The sequence below is a fragment of the Pelmatolapia mariae genome, linkage group LG1 (genome assembly GCF_036321145.2).
Source record: "Pelmatolapia mariae isolate MD_Pm_ZW linkage group LG1, Pm_UMD_F_2, whole genome shotgun sequence".
NCBI lineage: Eukaryota > Metazoa > Chordata > Actinopteri > Cichliformes > Cichlidae > Pelmatolapia > Pelmatolapia mariae.
In genome coordinates this window covers 28,783,115-28,800,877 of record NC_086227.1, presented here as the reverse complement: position 1 = coordinate 28,800,877, position 17,763 = coordinate 28,783,115, and the positions used below count along the sequence as shown (strand labels likewise).

The window sequence follows — 17,763 nt, the reverse complement described above, 5'->3', positions numbered from 1 at the left end:
AAATGTTTCAAAACAGGATGTTTCCCCCTACGCAGGTTTAAAAATTCGTACTAAAATGGACTAACTGTGTAATATAATATCAAGTTGCTGCATTTTTAGTGTAATACATTTAATTTTCCATGCCTGTTTTGGATGTTGGGAACAGGGTGGACAGCAGGTGGTTTTGCTCATTGTAAGATAATGTTGGATGATGTATTATCTGACTAGCAGCCATGCTGTCTTGCAACACAAATGAAGACAGAATAGAGCTGTCAATCACCACGTAGTTGGTGATGAGCTGAAATAGATGATGGTGAAAGGCAGACAATCGCTGATGCGGACAAAGAGCTTAAAAAGTGGAGTTTTTTTAGAGCTGCAGTAATGTCTGTTATTTATGAACCAGAGAGTGCAATTTAATTCACCCAATAAAACTCTAAGCATATCTTTAAATTGGTGTAGACGTTATTCTGTGGTATCTGATCCAAATGACGACACACTGTAACCGGCTGCACTCACCTTGGCCATGGCATCTGCGATCGACTCCACCATTCCTCCCACCATTCCCACCTCACTGGCAGCTTCATTAAGTGTCACCATGATGTCATCAACCGCCTCCTTCATGAGCTGAGCTGCCTCTGCTATAGCATCATGCGTATGGGATGCCTGTGAAATGTGACATAGCACAAGCACATATGAAATATACGCACCTCCCATTTTCAGAGTTTTAAAATTACCTTGTCAAACTAGCCCATATATCAGGATTTATTTGCCTTGAGTAACATTTAGGTTTTTGCAATATGTATTTGAAACATTATCCATTTGCACTGAAACCAAGTCACTTTTGCAGTGTTTGGCTGAATCTGAGCAGAGAGTATAGCTCTGTACACTATAAACACTAGAAGCCAAGACATACTAGCACCCATGCATGTCCATGTCATAACATCGCCTCTAGTGTGTTTGACAGATAATGTGGTATGCTTTGGATCATGAGATTTGTTGGACGTGGGCTAGCACGTCCAACAAATGGGACGATGGGCAAATTTGCCCATCACCATTTGCCCATCATATTATGGCCAAATACTGCTTTTTTACCTGAGGTTATTCCTACAGCTTATAGCTCTATGAATTTGAGCTTTTGTCACCCCCTTTTCCATCTGAGGAGAAGAATAGGCTGCATTCTCTATGTCTGGTGCAGTTTCATACCTATATTGACGATACTCAATGTGATGTACTGTTGGTCTGCTTAGTTAATCCATCCAGAGGTAGATCTCCGTCTAAACAGAGGCTCTCCTACTGGATTATGGAGTCCATCTCCCTGGCATATGGTACAAAGGGACTCTCTTTTTTCCTCAGTGTGAAAGCACATTGCACCAGAGGAATGGCATCCTCATGGGGTCTTTTTAGAGGTGTTCCTGTGAATGATGTTTGTGCTGCAGTTACTTGATCGTCACTGCACACTTTTGTTTGGTTCTATCACTTGGACCTGGCAGTCCCGTCAGTGGTTCATTGTGTCCTCTCTGCTCGGTCTACCATGCAGTCAGATGATGGTGGTCTGACTCTGGTTCAGCAGCTGCTTTGTGAGGTGTATATATATTTGATACTATGTGTGTACAGAGTGAATTGCCTGAAAGGGTACAAACTGTTCTGTCCTCAACTTCTGTTCCCTGAAGGAGAGGAATTAGATACACCACCAGGTTGCCCCATTGTGCAGCTGGGCTCGGTGAAGAGCAGCTATCAAACTGAGGGATGACTGTGATGATAAGGGTGTATTATATGCAGGCAGGGCCTCACATATGTCACATATCATTTGCCTTAATGGCGTGAACAGAAGTGTCTTCAACCAGGAAGTGTGATATCTCATCCTATATGTGTTATATCTTCTTCAACTCCTTCAGGGAACAGAAGTTACTGACATAACAGTTTGTTTCTTTCCTCCATTTGGTTTCATCTGTCCAAAGATTTTTCTTTTTTATTTAGAGATATAAAAAATCTTGTCTCTGAGTGTAACCAGTGGTTTGCACTTTATTGTAAACCCTCTTTATTTCCATTCATTACGGTTTTTGAAGACAATTATGTGCTTACCAAGTGTTCAAGAATTGGTTAGATGCTGTGAAACTGTTTTACTTAACCATGGAAATAATTCTGCAATCAGACCTTTTTGTGCTGCCGAGCTGGTCAGTGTGCATTCATTATTTTAAAGAATTTAGCAGATTATTAATTTGATTACTCCTAATTCTTCTAGGATTATTTACTTCTTTTGTTTTTTCTGCCAAATGTCTGTAATTCCAAAATGGTTAATGCAGAAATTTTGTAAAACCCTTTTAATTAAAGCTGAAAGTCTCCACTTTAATCGTATTTTGATCGACTGATTAAAACTGTGGTGGCACACAGGCGTAAAAGGTGCCCGTCTCTCCCTCGTCACACATGTGTGATACTCTTTTGGTCCCGTTGTTTGGTAGGAGTTAAAAAGGCCTAAATGATGACACCCTTTGCTCCACCCTTTTGACACATCACTGTGTATCATAAGTGTGCAATAAATACAGTTAATTATACTTGTTGATGCACTGGAAAAGTTAATGATGGAGATCATTTTCCAATATGTGTAAAGGACGTGAAGGAGCACTTTAAACAAGGTGCATAAAGCATAAAATGGTCATGCCTTTGGGTTTCCTCCACCCTCTTTGGCAGCATAGAGCATTTGCAGAGCCGACTCAGCCAGAGTCTTTGTTTGGTCCAGGAAAGTCATCTGCTGCTGGTGGTCCTTCAGCTTGGACGCCACACCCACGGAGGCCTTGATCAGTGGCTCAAAGTAGCCAGCCAACTGAGTCACCTGAGGTAAAAGAAAAGTTTTTAATGAGTCCAGAGAAACAGCACGAGTCAGCACTAGACAGCCTACATATCGCTAAGTGTCATATTCACACGTGAAGAAGCACGGTTTCAGAAAATGAGCAGCTTCTCAAATTATTTCAAAATGGTACGGTCATATAAGTGTTAAACCTTTTATACATTTCACTTACTGGGCACAATTTCAGGCCATTAAGCAGACTGTTTGGTGTGCAGACAGAATAAAAAGGAATATGTTGCAGTAATAATCTTCTTTACAACACATGAAAAAAATGCTGATAAGTTTGCAAAGATGGACAGTGACACAGAGCATTCTAGTGGGAGGTGAAAGTTTACTCATATAAAAGTGAAACTAACCCTGCTGCTTGAACAATGCATCAACTATTTTTTTCAAAAATCACTATTATTTAATGATAGATAATGCTGAGATAATTATAACAGCCCACGGCTAACATAAGCATACAGGCAACACTCCTGCCACTGAATCCTGCTGCTGACAAAGTACAACTTTGTTGCTCCACAGTTGCAGTATAATAATAATTAAGGCACTGCCCTATATACCTTGTGTCCTAGTTGGGAAGCTTCGCCCCTGGCAGCAGTGGAAACGGGGTCAATTAAGTGGCCAATTTCCTGCACGGTGGACGTCAGTTGCTCTTGTAGTGCCTGAAGAGAGGAAATAAAAAGAAATTGGTTTTTGTGTTGCTTTTTATGGGAGACAGAGGTGCATTCAAAGAAGGCAGCTGGGACCTGCTAAAAAGCAGGAAACATAACAGAAGGATAACTGCCCTGAGCTACTCTGACTTTTAATATGCGAGCTTAAACTTTTTATTATTTAGCAGGTGCCAAAACTTCCCCATTAAAGCCAGTGTCAGGGTGTTAAACATAAGACTCACATCCCGTCCATACTGTGCTGAAGGACTACTGCAAGAACTACTGCCATTCAAATATTTTGTTACATTTAAAGACACAAAAAGAAAAGAAAGAAATAATCCCTAGTCTCTCTTGAATGGTCGGACAAAAGGAAAAGGACAGAAAACCTAATTAATACCACTAAAAATAGACTCAAAACCGACAGATTTAGCATGCAAAAAAAAAGTGGGAAAAGTGGAAGTGGGAAAAAAGAAAAGGCAAACAGAGCAGATTAATATCTACGCAAGTAACAAAAAGACAAATGAAAACACAGACAAAGTTTGTGTCTGCAAAGATCCTGAGCCATCTTCCGATGGCCGCTTACCTCCAGTGAGATGTCGTCTCTGCTGGGTAAGTTCTGGCTGACAGCGGCCAGAGAGGCCTGCTCAATGTCCCGGATACATTTGTTGATGTTATCGATTGACGAATCGCACTCCCGCTGGCCTGGGGCCTTGTCCCTGCGAACAGGAGAGGAGAAAAAGAGAACCAGAAAGACAAAAATGAGTAATGAAGAAAGGAAAAGACCAGAAGAAGAAATGTTAACATTGGAATTATTAAAACCCAGACACATTGCAGGATTTTTATCCCCCCCCCCTTTCTCTACTGGCTTCCTCATCTCATTGCTGCTCAGGTCACATCTGCCAAACTGTGGCCTGTAGGGCCTCGTCTCTGCATAGGGAGATCAAGCCAGGCAGCAAAATTAGCTTTGAAGCCTTTGATTTGTCTGTGGCTCCGGCCTCATGGGCAGATTAAGTTCGTTAAACATCCATTTCCATGCACGGTGGCACACCAAAAGTAAGACTAAAATAAAACCTCATCTCTGTGCTTAATGAGGCTGACAAAGTTATGAGCCCGGCTGTTGCAGGATGCTATGTGTATTCTTTGGCCTGAAATATATCACTGAATTCTATTACACTCCCAGTACTGAATATGCAGTCTAAAAAGGAAGACAGCGATAAGGGCATCAGAACTGAAAGCGACGCTAAGCCGGCTACGCATGAATGCTAATGTGCAGATGTTCTGAGACGAATGAGAACCTTAACATTCAGTGTGTTTGACTCAGGGAATTAGCCTCTCATGGGCATCAGTTTTGTTCTGATCAAGGTCAGGTACAAAACTGTGTGAAAGAGGAGATTAAAAATGTGAGCTGCACAAAACACAAGTGTACGTAACCCCAGGTTACAGCTTTTGGCTGCCCCCTCTCAAGGTGCTTTATACAGCAATACAAGCAGATAAAAAGGGAGCACAAACTGTGTTACGCACAATTCATCACTGCACGGAAATAGACTACAGTGGTGTTGAAGTGCGATAAATTATTAAACTGATGATTTGGAGTCTTCCTGGGTTGAAAGGGTTTCACAATCCCTGCCAAATCATGATATTATTTTGTTTTTGTTTAAACTCATCTAGCCTAGCTGTTTGCCCATTTTAAAGCTTAAATCTGAACAGATGCTGGCACTAACTTCATATTTATCTAACAGACATGAGCAGTATTGATCTCCTCAGCTAACCATCAGCAACAAAGTGAATGTACCTATCACCCAAAATGTCAAAGTGTTCCTTAAATGTGAAACCTTTGCATAAACACTCCTGCTGTAGTTTGTCTTTTTGCATCTAGTTTTGTAAAATCTCACTGAATCATTGTTAACTAACCGGATGGCTGTGATGAGACTCTTGATGGAGTCGGAGACAGTACGAGAATGACCGGCCAGGACGGACCACGTGGGCGGGTCTTTTGGGTTGATAACCAATGAGCGTGCGGTTTTGAGCAGATGGGTGGAGCTATCAAGCATAGACCGTGCCGACTGGAGGATGGGCTCCTGTGCTGCAGAGCCCTAGAGAAAAAACAAACTCAATTGAAATTTTGCATAATTTTCCAAATTTTTCTTCAACTGGTAAACTGTAAAAACGCGCAACAGTCCTGCACTAATGTTGACAGAGCCACACCTCAGTGCTGATTTTAGCAGGCACGCTGGCAAACTCTGGGTTGGAAGCAAATGTTGTCAAGTTTTCAACAGCTTCAATTAGTGGAGCCGTGGCGACTCGACACCTGTTCCTGTTTTCCTCTGAGAAATCACCATCTAAAGCCTGGAAAGTGAGATAATGGAATTAAAAAAAGGGTGTATGAAACAAATAGCATTAAAACTGACTGTATTAAAGTCATCAAAAGCGCTGAGAATAAATATTTTTAAAAAGACAGACATATACATAAAAACAGGGATTCCTCCAGATTATCACACAAGTCAAAGACAGAAATGTTATGTCTAAGCTAAGTTTATAGCTGTACAATGACAATTAGGTCACAGAGTCAAACTTTTGACAAGATAGAAACCTACCTTAATTGTTTTGACCAAGTTGGCAGTGCTGTTGGCAACCTCCTTGGCAGACTGCACAAAGTGCCTCTTGGCAACAGGATTGGTTGTCTTAGAAGAAGCGAGACGACAGGCGTTGCACAATGCCGAGGTGTGCTTAGCAACGATGGTGGCTGCTGAGAGAACCTGTAAAACAGTAAAATGGTAAATTGTCAGTGATACTGCAGGCATGGACAATCTTGATATAAGATTGATATAAGAGGCCCAAATGTAAAGCAAATGTACAGTCTTATTATTTTTGTTTTGAATGTTTTCTGGAACGTTTGGCTTCATGAGACAGTTGCCGCAGAGATAAGAAGAAATGAGATGAAAGAAAGCAGGAGAATGCAGTTAAGGTCTGGTTAGCAGGGAATCGACTCAGGAACTCCCTGCAGACGCCCATGTGGTATGTGTGCAGTTTTGTGCCATTACCATTTATTTGAACTAAAAATAATTTACTAATAAAAGATCTTCATTAAAATCTCTGGTATAGACCGATGAGCTGAAATGTGACTTATGTGAGAGTGCTTAGGAAGTTGCATAATTAGACAAAATGTTAATCTTCAATGCAGAGAGTTGTTGATGGAAATAAAGGCAATAATAGAGCAAATATTAATATTAGACTTCCAGATCTGCAGGGAAAGCATCTGGCTACCAAACAGTTGGATGCTTCTGCACAGGGTGTTTGCACAGAATATTAAGCAATTCGGAGCAAACAGATAACCGTCTACTTCAATAATTCTGTTTTCTAGAAATTTCTTAATTCTGACTGTTGTGGTGGTCTGCATTTAGTGACTGAATTTTCTTTCGAAACACTTCTCTTAAACACAAGAAGTTGGGTTTATTTAAACAAACAACAAAAAAAGTCTACAGATTACTTTATGTGAGCGTGAACCATCAACATAGGAATCTCTTAATGCAAGTCAAGCACCAGAGAAAGGCAGTAAATAACAAGACAGAATCAAGAACAAAACAAGACCGAGCTGCAGCAGATTAAACTATTCTGAACACATATCAGTCCAACACACTGGTCTGATAATGAATCATACTCTAACATCTCTGCAGAACAGCGTAACCACAGTGCTATGTTGGCACTGTACATTACACTTTTATATAATTAACTGGCTTTGGTTGTATATGAGGAGAACAGTGGATATACCTGGGAGGGGCTGCTTTCTGGGTCAACAAGATTCTGACAAGCCATCTGGATTGCTTGGTTGGCTTTAGCAAACTGTATGGGATCCACCAAACCCTGGTGTCCTGCCTGACTGTTAGGGTCTGACACACCCACCAAGTAAGAAGCCTGTGGAAAAATAGCACTCATCAAACAGCATTCCCCATCATCACCCCGACTGCTGTTTCTTTATTTGCCCAGGGAGCATGACAATCGCTGCTCTAACACTCTGTACCTGTCCTGCGGCTTCAGTGAGGCCACACAGGGCTTTAGAAGCTGATCCCACACAGTCTCCAAATGCAGACACGTCCCCGGTTTTGCAGTTCTGAGAAATGCCAGCCATAGACTCTCCCAGGACCTGACCAGAGAGTCGGCAGAGAAGAAATGGTACGTTTAAGATGCCTAATTGGAAGTGTGCCGTGTGCTTTGTATCTGTCTGCTTTAGTCAAAAGCCTACCTTTGAGTTCTCCATCACACTCTCGATACAGTCAAAGTAGGAGAGGTCACTGACCGGTTCATTGGGGTTGTCAAGCATTCCTCTGACAGCCTGGGAGATGAATAAAAGTTTTATAGAAGTTTGAGAGGCTTTTATTTTCACTTTATTCTCATTAGTCAGTGCCAGAAAAGAGCGGCGTCTTGTAATCTACAGCTTGTATTGAAACTCGCTGACACCATTGATGATTGCGAATGCTTGATCACAAGGTGGTAAAGTTTTATTTACCTCCAACTCTCTCAGGGCATTGTCACACTCCTTCTGCCCTGGAGCCTGCTGTGTGCACAGAGTGATCAGCTGGTTGATGCTGTCAGTCACAGCTCTGGCATAGAGAAGAGGAACAAACATCACACTCCAGTCCATGAGAGTATAAGGGAAACAGGCTTTTATTCTGTGTGCGTCGGTTTTGAAATGTGAGAATTATTCCCGCTTGTTTCTGTGTGGTAATAACACAGCTTATACACTCAGCCTTGCAAATACCTACGTCTTTTTTGTTTGTGCAAGCTTATCAATTTCATCCCCTTATCTGATCGTCTCAACATTTTGTTTGCATCTCTCTTTTTGTTTGCTTTTAATTTTTTAAATGACCCGTTATGGTTGGCAGCTTCAATTGGCCCCATTAAACCCATTAATGAGTATGTTATCATAGCAAGCAGATGTCTGAGTGCATTTTGCTGATAATGTGAAAATCATAACAAAGCCCACTTGCCTTGATAGACGCTTTTACCATATGCTCATTGCCGAATGAGTAAAGTGGTAGTTTAAAAAACAGATCTAAACCAATAGCAATAAAATATAATTATTATGTTCATAGCTTTGAACAGCTAATTATTTGCTGTTAGTCTTATTGCCGAACCCTGGATCTTGAGCCTTATATCGACTCTTTGATCTTAAGATCTATCATGAGATACTACCAATCAAATGTGCTGTAAATATTAAAAATCATGGTTTGTGGGTGTGGGTGTGTGTAGGGGCCAGCTGTAGTACCTTGCTGCAGCAGCTAGCAGGTTCTTGGCGTTTGCTGCTGCTGGGTCCACAGATAGACTTTTAGCAGCCAACAGCAGTTTGCTAGAAGCCATGGAGATGTTCTTCAGGTTACCAATCACCTGCACCTGGTCGTCCTTTTTCTAGAATGACACACACACATAAGCGTGTGAAAATACATTTCAAAGGAGTCTGAAGTCTTTGTCTCTATACTGGGATATCTGAGTTGTGATACGTGCTACTACTGTCTTAATATTGATGACCAGATGTTGGAATTGAAATACAAAACCAACCTGAGTGTGCCCAGCCATCTCGATGCCAGCATCCAGGAACTCATCAAAGTCTTGGCTGAACTTTCCAGAGGCCACAGCCAGCTGGCTGCTGGAGCCTCTGGAGGCATGGACCACCTCGCCTGCTGACTGGTTTAGTTCAGCTGCTGTTTGGTTGAGCTCACTCTGGGCCTCCTGGAATGACTTGGAGGCCGGTGGGATCTGAAGGCAGCACAAAATAGAATGATTCAAGATGAAAGAAATTCAATTATTTTTAAGCGTCAGAGTAATATCTAACAGTTCCCCAATGCATTTACAGTAGGTGTATCAGCAATAATGATGTCACTTTAGTGCTAACCCTATAAACTGAAAACTGTCTGTAAACCAAAACATCTTTAGTCTTAAGTTTGAAACTTGACAAATGTTTAAAAAGCAATAGAAAAGTAAATCTTGACCCTTTCCTGACTTGCATGCTGATGATAGAATGAAATCAGGTTTACACTCCCGTCAGATGAACAATGCTGCTGAATGATTTAAAAGTGGTCCCTAAAGAATGCTTGAAATGATATTTAAAAGGTCAGTCCTGCTCTTCACTTGTACGTGTCATTAATCACATATTTCTCGAGGTTGTTTCTTTTTTCCTCCCACCATGGGAACGGAAAGCAATCTGTGATGCCGATGTTGTGCCGGCAGAGCTCCGATGACTCACGGTTTCAATCAGTAGCTTCTTGCTGGCCTCTCCGATGCTCTTGAGAGCCATGTCCACATCCTTCTGGCCAGGTAGACAGTTGACGCAGTTGTTTAGGGAATGAGACACAGCCTTCGCCACCTGAAACACACAGCAAACTGGGTTAGGAGGGTGGGCACAGGTGGACAAGCTAATCTAGAAATCCAAACTCAAAACGTTAATGAGCATAGCAATTATCCCCAATAAGTGCCAGTTGTCCATAAGGCTGAAAAAGTTTTTGTCAGATGTAGATGTAGTGAGACTGTTCAACTGTGCCAAACTGTCACGCCTCTGAAAACAAACATTTTTCACTTCAAACTGCTGCACTTTTTAATAGACTTATGGAGTAGGCCATTATTTTTATTTTAAAGGGTCATTTATTATATAGTTCATTAGTTTATATAATCTTTTTATTACATTCATTTGTTGTATTACTTTTATTTGTATATTTTATTTAAGCCATTACTTATTTTCATAGACCTGAGTCTTAAGAAACTGCATCTCATTCTGTCGTGTTTCCTCATGGAAAATAACAGATTTTTTTTTTCATCATAAATATCACATAGCCAGACCTGAAGCACACAACATGACATGAGATCTCAGTGAAGCAGTTCAAAGATAACAGAGAGGCTCACACATCCAAACTTAATTTGTTTTACTAAACGTTTCCAAAAGGTCTTAGATAACACTATTTGGTTATTCTAATATTCATTTTCCTCCATTGATACCACATCATTTATTCATTTTGAGTGGAAAACACCTGGGCAACAAGGTATAAATAATTAAAATACTTTGCAATAAATTGCCACCTGGTTTATTATAGAGCTACTTGCTAAATTTGACAGGTGTTCACTTGACTGCATCACCAAGCAGATGTAGATGTCCTTCTAAACGTAAATATTCAACTAAACATATTAAGCAAAAGACAGAAAGGCTGATTAATAAATATATTAAACAAAAACAGAACCTGGTTTCATCTTTAAAAGTCACATCATATAAATTCACAACATATTCAGTAAGATCTATTATTAAACTTCCTGTTCAATTCCTCCATGAGTCCCAGGGGAAAAATATTACTTTTAACAGTGTATTTCATTTACACATGAGGTAGGAATTCTATCACATAGTCAAGGACTTAATTAGTGCTTCTAAAGCCGTTCAGGATTGTTCAGGAGTTTATTTTGATGACTTTACTTTTAAGGCACAGGTGCCATAATCTGAAAGGAAGCCGAGGGCTGGACCGAGCCTTCCTGCCATCTGCAGTGTTGGACTCCATAACCTCGAGCAATTCTGAACCATCTCACCTGTGCCAGTCTCTGCTGGCTCTCAGCGTCTCCGGGGGAAATCAGTGCCTGCTTAGCCTCATGTATGAGAAGCGCAGAGCCCTCCATAACGTCACGGGCCGAGTCCAGCATGGCAGCCGCGCCCTTGGGGTCCGTAGTGGAAGCAGCAACGCCACGGGCTGCTTGGGCGAGTGTTTTCAGAGCCTGAGCTGTCTCTCTGGCTGCTATTCCTACACGCGGGATGATCAGAGGTAAGAGAGAGTACAAATGTAACTGACACAGAGGCATCACAGTGCGTTATTAAAGCTATGACACTTTGTGACAAGACAGTGTTCACTGTCATCTTCGAGTCATAAAAATTTGTAATGGCATTTGTTAAAGGCACAAAAAGTAATTCTTCTGTCTCGAGAAATGTGAAGCAACAAGCAACAAAACAAAGGTGCCATGAGGCTCTTTCCCTCACAGACAGGAACCGACAATGAGAGTCTCATGAGAAATGTGACATCTCATCCACAACAAATTAGCTGGATGGGATAAAACAAATGGAATGAAACCATATTATGGTTCAGATAACAAGATTACTCAAGGGGGAGGAAAAAGGAAAAAGAAAAAACGGGTTCCAGGCGATGGGTGTATTTCTCCTCTGGTTCTTTGGACTGTGCTCTAACCGAGGATACTGTTAAAGCTAATGAAATCACCAGCGAGCCTTGTGTGTGTTACATTCTGGAGAGCAAAGCAAGAGATAATAGCACAGGATGAACTTGAGAAAGGTCAAGACAACTAGTGACCATAAATTCAGCTCATTAAGGTGCGACATCAAGCTGCGGGTCTAGTTGGTTTATAATAAAGAAGTAGGCCTTCTTGAGGCAATAGATGAAAGGTTGTATGTGGTTTCCTAAAACGATAAAGATTTCTTCCTCTTGCCTCGGTTTGAAGGTTTTTTTACTAGAATGATGTCAGCAGTACCAACCTGTGTAGTGTTCATTTCCTTGTGCAGCACAGGTGAGCAGCTGAGCCATAGAGGATCCCACAGACTTGGAGGTGCTGCCCAGATCCTGAGCACACTTCTCCAGCTAGAGAGGGGGGGAAAAAGAGAAGATAGAGGCTTTGTATTTTAGTAACTGAAAACAAAATATTAGCCTGCAAACTCGCTTCTGACATGCTCATGCACTGGCAGCATGAGCATGTCTTGAATCTAGTGCAGCTCAGTCCTGACTCTGTTTTATGGGGCTACAATGTTTCTTACTGATTCTCCAGGAAGTGGTTTTAGTTGGGCATTCACAGCAGTCATCTTGGCATCTTGTAGCTCACTTCTTAGGGTCTGGATGGCTGTAAGGGCAGAGTCTATCTCCATGGGGCCACAAGCTTCATGAGCCTAGAAAAAAAGCAAGTATATGGTCAGTTACAGCTGTTTCTGTTTCACCTGTAAGCAATGATCTTTGAACAGAAATGCAACTTTTTGTCTGTTCCTATGAGGTCTAAAATTTATATATGATCCACAAAGGTAAAATATGTTCTTGCACATGCGATCTGCATGTCCAAAATCCAGTCATTTTGTGAATACTATGCATGCAAGAATAAATTCCTACATGCACACATGGGAATGCAAGAATTCCCATGCGTGTCTATGCTCTACCTTCTGTGCAGACGTCCTCAGCTCCGCCAGGCAGGTGGCCAGGTTCTTGGCACACTGACCCAGTTGCATGGCTGCAGCCTGATCAGTCACCGTGGGAACAGATGACTTGGCCGAGGTCACCATCTTACTGCCAGGCTGTAGAGAGAGAGACATGGGAAAGACAGGGGAAAAAAAACATTTATTTCAATTTTAAATAAAATTTTATTTATTTAAATCTTATAGGGCTCAACGGAACACTTTCCCTTAGAGAATCAAGCAACCAATGCACTGTGTAGTTCACAGACTTGGTGATATTTCTTCAAAGGGTATTATGTGGGGCTCTGAAACCCCAGCTAGGTATTTAACACATAATACCATCACACCAGCATTTCTCTAACCACCCGCTAACACCAAAAAGAGGTTACCGGCCTATTTTTAACGTCCCCACATGACAGAAGCACTATTTATACTTTTAGCCTGGTTTCCAATGTAGGACTGAAGTTACCCAGTACGAGTGCGGGCACACAAACTTTTAACAATCCCCACACCAGCAAAACAGGCAAACCAAAAGATCATAAAGGGCTGCACCTGTAAGAAGTTCTGGCTGGCAATAATGAGGGCCAACTGTGCACTCAGGTCCTCCGGTTTGGCCTGACTGCCACGGACTCCCTGGACAAGCTGTGGGATGTGATCTGCAACTGCCTACACACACACACAAACATGGAGACACATTACCATAAAGATATGAAAGAAACATAGTATGAAGCATAAAGTTTCAATGCAGTTCACATAAAAAAAGCCAAAACCACCAAAAATAAATGGCACCCTGCTGTTAGCAACATCCCTCACCTTACAACTCTGCACCAGCTGCTGGTGAGCAGCTGTGTTCTTGTTGGAGGCGGCGGCGTTTTGAGCAGCGGCAATTGTCTGTGTGGCTGCAGCTGCAGCTTGCTTGGCAGCATTCTGAGGAATAATGACAAGACCCACACAAACATCACATGTAGAATATGGTTTCACAGTCACGGTGTCACACTCTGTTCACTCCTCTGCTTCTGGATGCTGAAATGGTAAATATGCTGCTATATATGCAGCATAAAAGACTAATAATTAGGAGTGGGACTTGTGTTGTCATACATTTTCTTCTTATATAAAAAAAAAGATGTTATGTAATAAGACTATATACAAGGAAAGTGCATTTAAAAAATTTAATTAAATAAACAAACAAAATCAGGTGAATTTTAGAAATCCTTCTGAACGAGCTCAACATTATTATTTGAGGCGATATTGAGTTGTGAGTCAAGCAACCTTAAGGCACACGAGCAACTTTCGATCCATTTTGATTGTACTTCTTTTCCCATTTCAGGCAAAAAGAAAGAAATAAACAAACTGAAGCAAATATTTAAAACCTGACATTTAAATGGTGAAAACAGCTTACTAAACATCAAAATATCATCTTCCCTAATCTTTGGTGCCTCATTTGAACTTTGTAGACGGTGACACAGTATCCTAATACTAATACAACTTTAGAGATGGTGACATTTAGAATTGGTGCTGGAGATAGCACTGTATCACCTCCCAGGCTAAACTCAGGAAGAAATATCATCTGTCTGTGGTAGCTTATTCACTTGGGTCGATGTGCAACTGCTAATTTTGCTCTGCTGACCTCCAGTCTGTTGATCAGTTTCTTCTTGATGGCATTCTGAGCAGCAGCATTAGTGGCCACACGCAGCCCCTCTGCAGCCTCCCTCAGTCTCTGCTGCTGGTCTTCATTTTCTGGGTAGGCTGCTGCTCCCTGAGAACACACTCACAGATAAGCATATACATGACAGATAGGCAAGGCAGGAAGAAATAATCTTAGAACGTCCAGTCTAGAGAAATCTTTGAAAATGACTTTCCCACTGCTCAACCTGATGCAAACAATCATTTCTTTGTAGACAGCTAAATGTCAGGAGCTGTTGTTTATTCATATCAAGAAGCTTTTCCATCTTCCTGTTTATACATACAGCAGTACATGTTTACTGGGTACTCGCACCTTCCCGTCTCCTGCTGTTGGAGAGAAAGCTCAGCCTGCTGCCATTAAGTTAATTAATGGGGAGCATCACCTGCAGCTACACAGAGAGGAAGGTGTGCATGACAACACATGTCATTAAAGAAATATTTAACCTCACTGATGCTACTGGCAGAAGTCACTGCGACCCAATATATCACGAGCACACAGACAAAAACAAAACTCATTTTGTGCTCCAAGAGCATTAATCAGAGTAAAAATGTTGTTAGTAACCGGTTTCGAGTCGGTGCAGTTTGCAGCTGTCATCAGCCTGTTGGCAACTGCTGACACCATTTAAATAGAGCAGCCAATTTGCATAATTATTAGAAAGTGATGTTTTCCAGAGGGTGTAACAACACTTTGCGAGAAAGAATTCATCCTGGGGAACTAGTCTTTAAAATCCGAGATTGTTTAATAGCAGCAAGGCACGCGAGTTTCAGCAAGTCAACAGTGCTCAAGCATCAGCATTGATTTTACAATTTGGAGCAAAAGAAATAAGCTAAATATGCTAAACCCGTTACCAAGGCAATGGTTGGCTAAGGTCTCAGCTTCCATTCACACGGATAAACATACAGCTGTGATGGTGATAAGTCTGGCATCAGACTCTACCAACCAGCTGGAGGGCATCATTTAATTTTCATGGTGGGAGTTGAGAGTTATTAATATCAGCGTGAGATTCTGTTGACAGATAACGGGACCGATGTAGAAAGATAGCAGATAAATAATTTGGATAGAAGACGATGAGATAAGAGGCAAAGCTAAGCCTGACCTCAAAAGTCTGGGGAGAATGAATTTTGATGTCCTCGCAATTTTAATGTTGCTTTCATAAAAAAAGTTATGAAGAAATAAGTAGATGAGAGAAAACTAAACAATCTATTGCTTCAGACCAATTCTGTGAATTTTACACTTTAGTTGATTATTGTTTCTGTACTTCAAAGTAATTCCTAATCTCAACTATTGCTGTTTACCAGAGGAAGGTTTAAAGGAGCAGGATTTTCTTCATTTCATTTCAAAGTATAATTTGTTACTCAGTGAGCTCCAAAACTGCCTGAATGTTAATATAAAAGTCACTAATCACACAACTCCAAGTGTCCATAAATGAACTAAACAAGGCCTAGATTTTTAATGTGTAATTTCAAAGCATTTAAAATAAAATAACTCTAACACACAAACTCTACAAGTACAAAAGAATGAGCAGTGTCACTAAACCACCAACGGTAATTCACAACATTAACCAACAACAATTTAATGTGCAGCTTAACAAGAAGACTGACCCTGTAGATGTTGACTTTGAGAAAAGCATCCTAGAAATAAGGATCAAGAGGGGTTTTTTCTTTTTAAATTGAAAAAGTTTTTAAGGTCATCTTTTATTAAAGAATTAGAACCGTGCCAACAAGACCAAGCAGAATAACCCCTCTCCCCTTTGTGTGAACACACACACATACACCTACCTCCCTCTTGGGGTCTCTGGTTCTGCTTCTTTCCCCTCTGCAGTCACTATAAAGGTCATTTTATACATACCAGAGAAGCAAAGCCAAGCCCACTGGATCTTTACACAATCTTAAAAATGCCATTACTGAGATTAAAATGAAATCTTTAGCTCAGTTCAGTCTTTTTGGGGACAGAATAGGTATCAAAGACAAATTCCAAAAAAGATAAACAGGTATGTTTTTGAAATTTTAGCCTAAGGAGATAGAGCACTAATTGGAAGGTTGCTGGTTCGATACCTGGCTGCTCCAGTCTGCATACTAAAGGGGCAAGATGATGAACCCTGAGTTGCCACTGATCCCTTGATCGCAGAGTGAATGTTAGATGGAAAGCACTTAGAGAATCAAATTTAAATCATGCTTTTTATTTGTTTTTGTTTTTAATGTCTCTGTAAAGCACTTTGAATCACCTTGTTGTTGAATTGTGCTATATAAATAAACTTGCCTTGCCTTGCCTAGATGCAAAAAAAGTGCTGTGTGTAGGATAAAGTGTTTTGATTGCTCAAGTCGACTAAAAAAGCACTATATGAGAACCAGTCCATTCACCATTTAATAAATATGATTCTTACCTTTGCTGCCTCCACCATCCTTGCTGTGGCATCAGCCAACAATTTAGCAGCTGCCAGCAACTTCTTAGAATTGTCGACGTCGACCTCGGCTTCTGCATCGGACCTCATGGCATTCACCAAGTCGGAGGTGGCCTGAGCCAAGACTCGAGCCTGACGCACCATCTCTCCTGAGAAACACAGCGATGGATTAAAGAGGAGAGATGAGGGGAAACAGAGACAGATGAGACGTGGGTAAATGTAGAAGGCTCCCTTAACCCCTCCTCGTGGAGTGGTTTTCTCAATGAATGGATTAAAATTATGTCAGTGAATGTTTTCTACTAATGTGATGTGCAACCCTACAAATTATCAACAAGAGGTATTTAAACACCAAGATGTACAACCATGCACTATCAAAAGCAAAAAAGAAAAAAGGGTATGTATGAAAGTATGAAATTCTGGCTTAGGAGGAATAAAATAAAACAAAAAAATAATACTGGCTTAGGAATTTTGTTCAATTTCAGGAGCCCAGTGATGGACTAAGGATCTATCCAGGGTGTACACAGCCTCTTCCAATGTCAGCTGGGACAAACTCAAGTCCCCCCTTCCACTCTAAATGGTTAGAGGTTTCAAAAAAAGACCAGGTGGTTGCTTGTTTTTAAGAAACCTGTACTGGGTACTTTTAGATCGCTTTACTGCAAATGCTTCCAAGTTTACTGAATAATGAACAATTTGGATAACAGCATTTAAAATTTCTTTAACCACTTGCAATATTAGTCAAACCCTTTTCAACAACTGCTTTCTTTTGTACTGATTAGTGATAACGATGCAACAATGTTCCCATGCTGGCAAACCCTAGCGGAGGAGATAAACATTTTAACAAGACAGTATTGATTTTTAATTTGAAATATTTTAATTTTCTATCAGTAAGACAACATAAAAGATCCCCTTCAGACATTTAAGCTTATATAAAATTTACACTGCTTTGAGCAATCTTTTTGTTTCTGTGGTTTTGCCACAAAAAAGCTCAATTAACTAAAAGGCAGAAATCTTTAC

At 40.8% G+C, this 17,763-nt stretch overlaps 1 protein-coding gene across 2 annotated transcripts in view; it reads right to left on the bottom strand.

The window, feature by feature from the left end:
- The window catches only part of tln2a (talin 2a), a 99,918-nt gene that overhangs the window by 16,194 nt on the left and 65,961 nt on the right, over positions 1-17,763 (bottom strand). For both annotated transcript variants that reach the window (XM_063477895.1, XM_063477904.1), the window contains exons 22-43: positions 16,732-16,898; positions 14,292-14,420; positions 13,478-13,591; positions 13,217-13,330; positions 12,650-12,784; positions 12,260-12,388; positions 11,984-12,086; positions 11,035-11,243; positions 9,713-9,832; positions 9,028-9,225; positions 8,738-8,877; positions 7,979-8,072; positions 7,715-7,804; positions 7,493-7,615; positions 7,243-7,386; positions 6,069-6,230; positions 5,680-5,820; positions 5,386-5,567; positions 4,058-4,190; positions 3,385-3,486; positions 2,639-2,809; positions 496-642 (exon numbers count right to left, since the gene is read on the bottom strand). In XM_063477895.1, the coding sequence (XP_063333965.1) occupies positions 496-642; positions 2,639-2,809; positions 3,385-3,486; positions 4,058-4,190; positions 5,386-5,567; positions 5,680-5,820; positions 6,069-6,230; positions 7,243-7,386; positions 7,493-7,615; positions 7,715-7,804; positions 7,979-8,072; positions 8,738-8,877; positions 9,028-9,225; positions 9,713-9,832; positions 11,035-11,243; positions 11,984-12,086; positions 12,260-12,388; positions 12,650-12,784; positions 13,217-13,330; positions 13,478-13,591; positions 14,292-14,420; positions 16,732-16,898 (3,047 nt within the window). The remainder of the gene's footprint in view (positions 1-495; positions 643-2,638; positions 2,810-3,384; positions 3,487-4,057; positions 4,191-5,385; positions 5,568-5,679; positions 5,821-6,068; positions 6,231-7,242; positions 7,387-7,492; positions 7,616-7,714; positions 7,805-7,978; positions 8,073-8,737; positions 8,878-9,027; positions 9,226-9,712; positions 9,833-11,034; positions 11,244-11,983; positions 12,087-12,259; positions 12,389-12,649; positions 12,785-13,216; positions 13,331-13,477; positions 13,592-14,291; positions 14,421-16,731; positions 16,899-17,763) is intronic.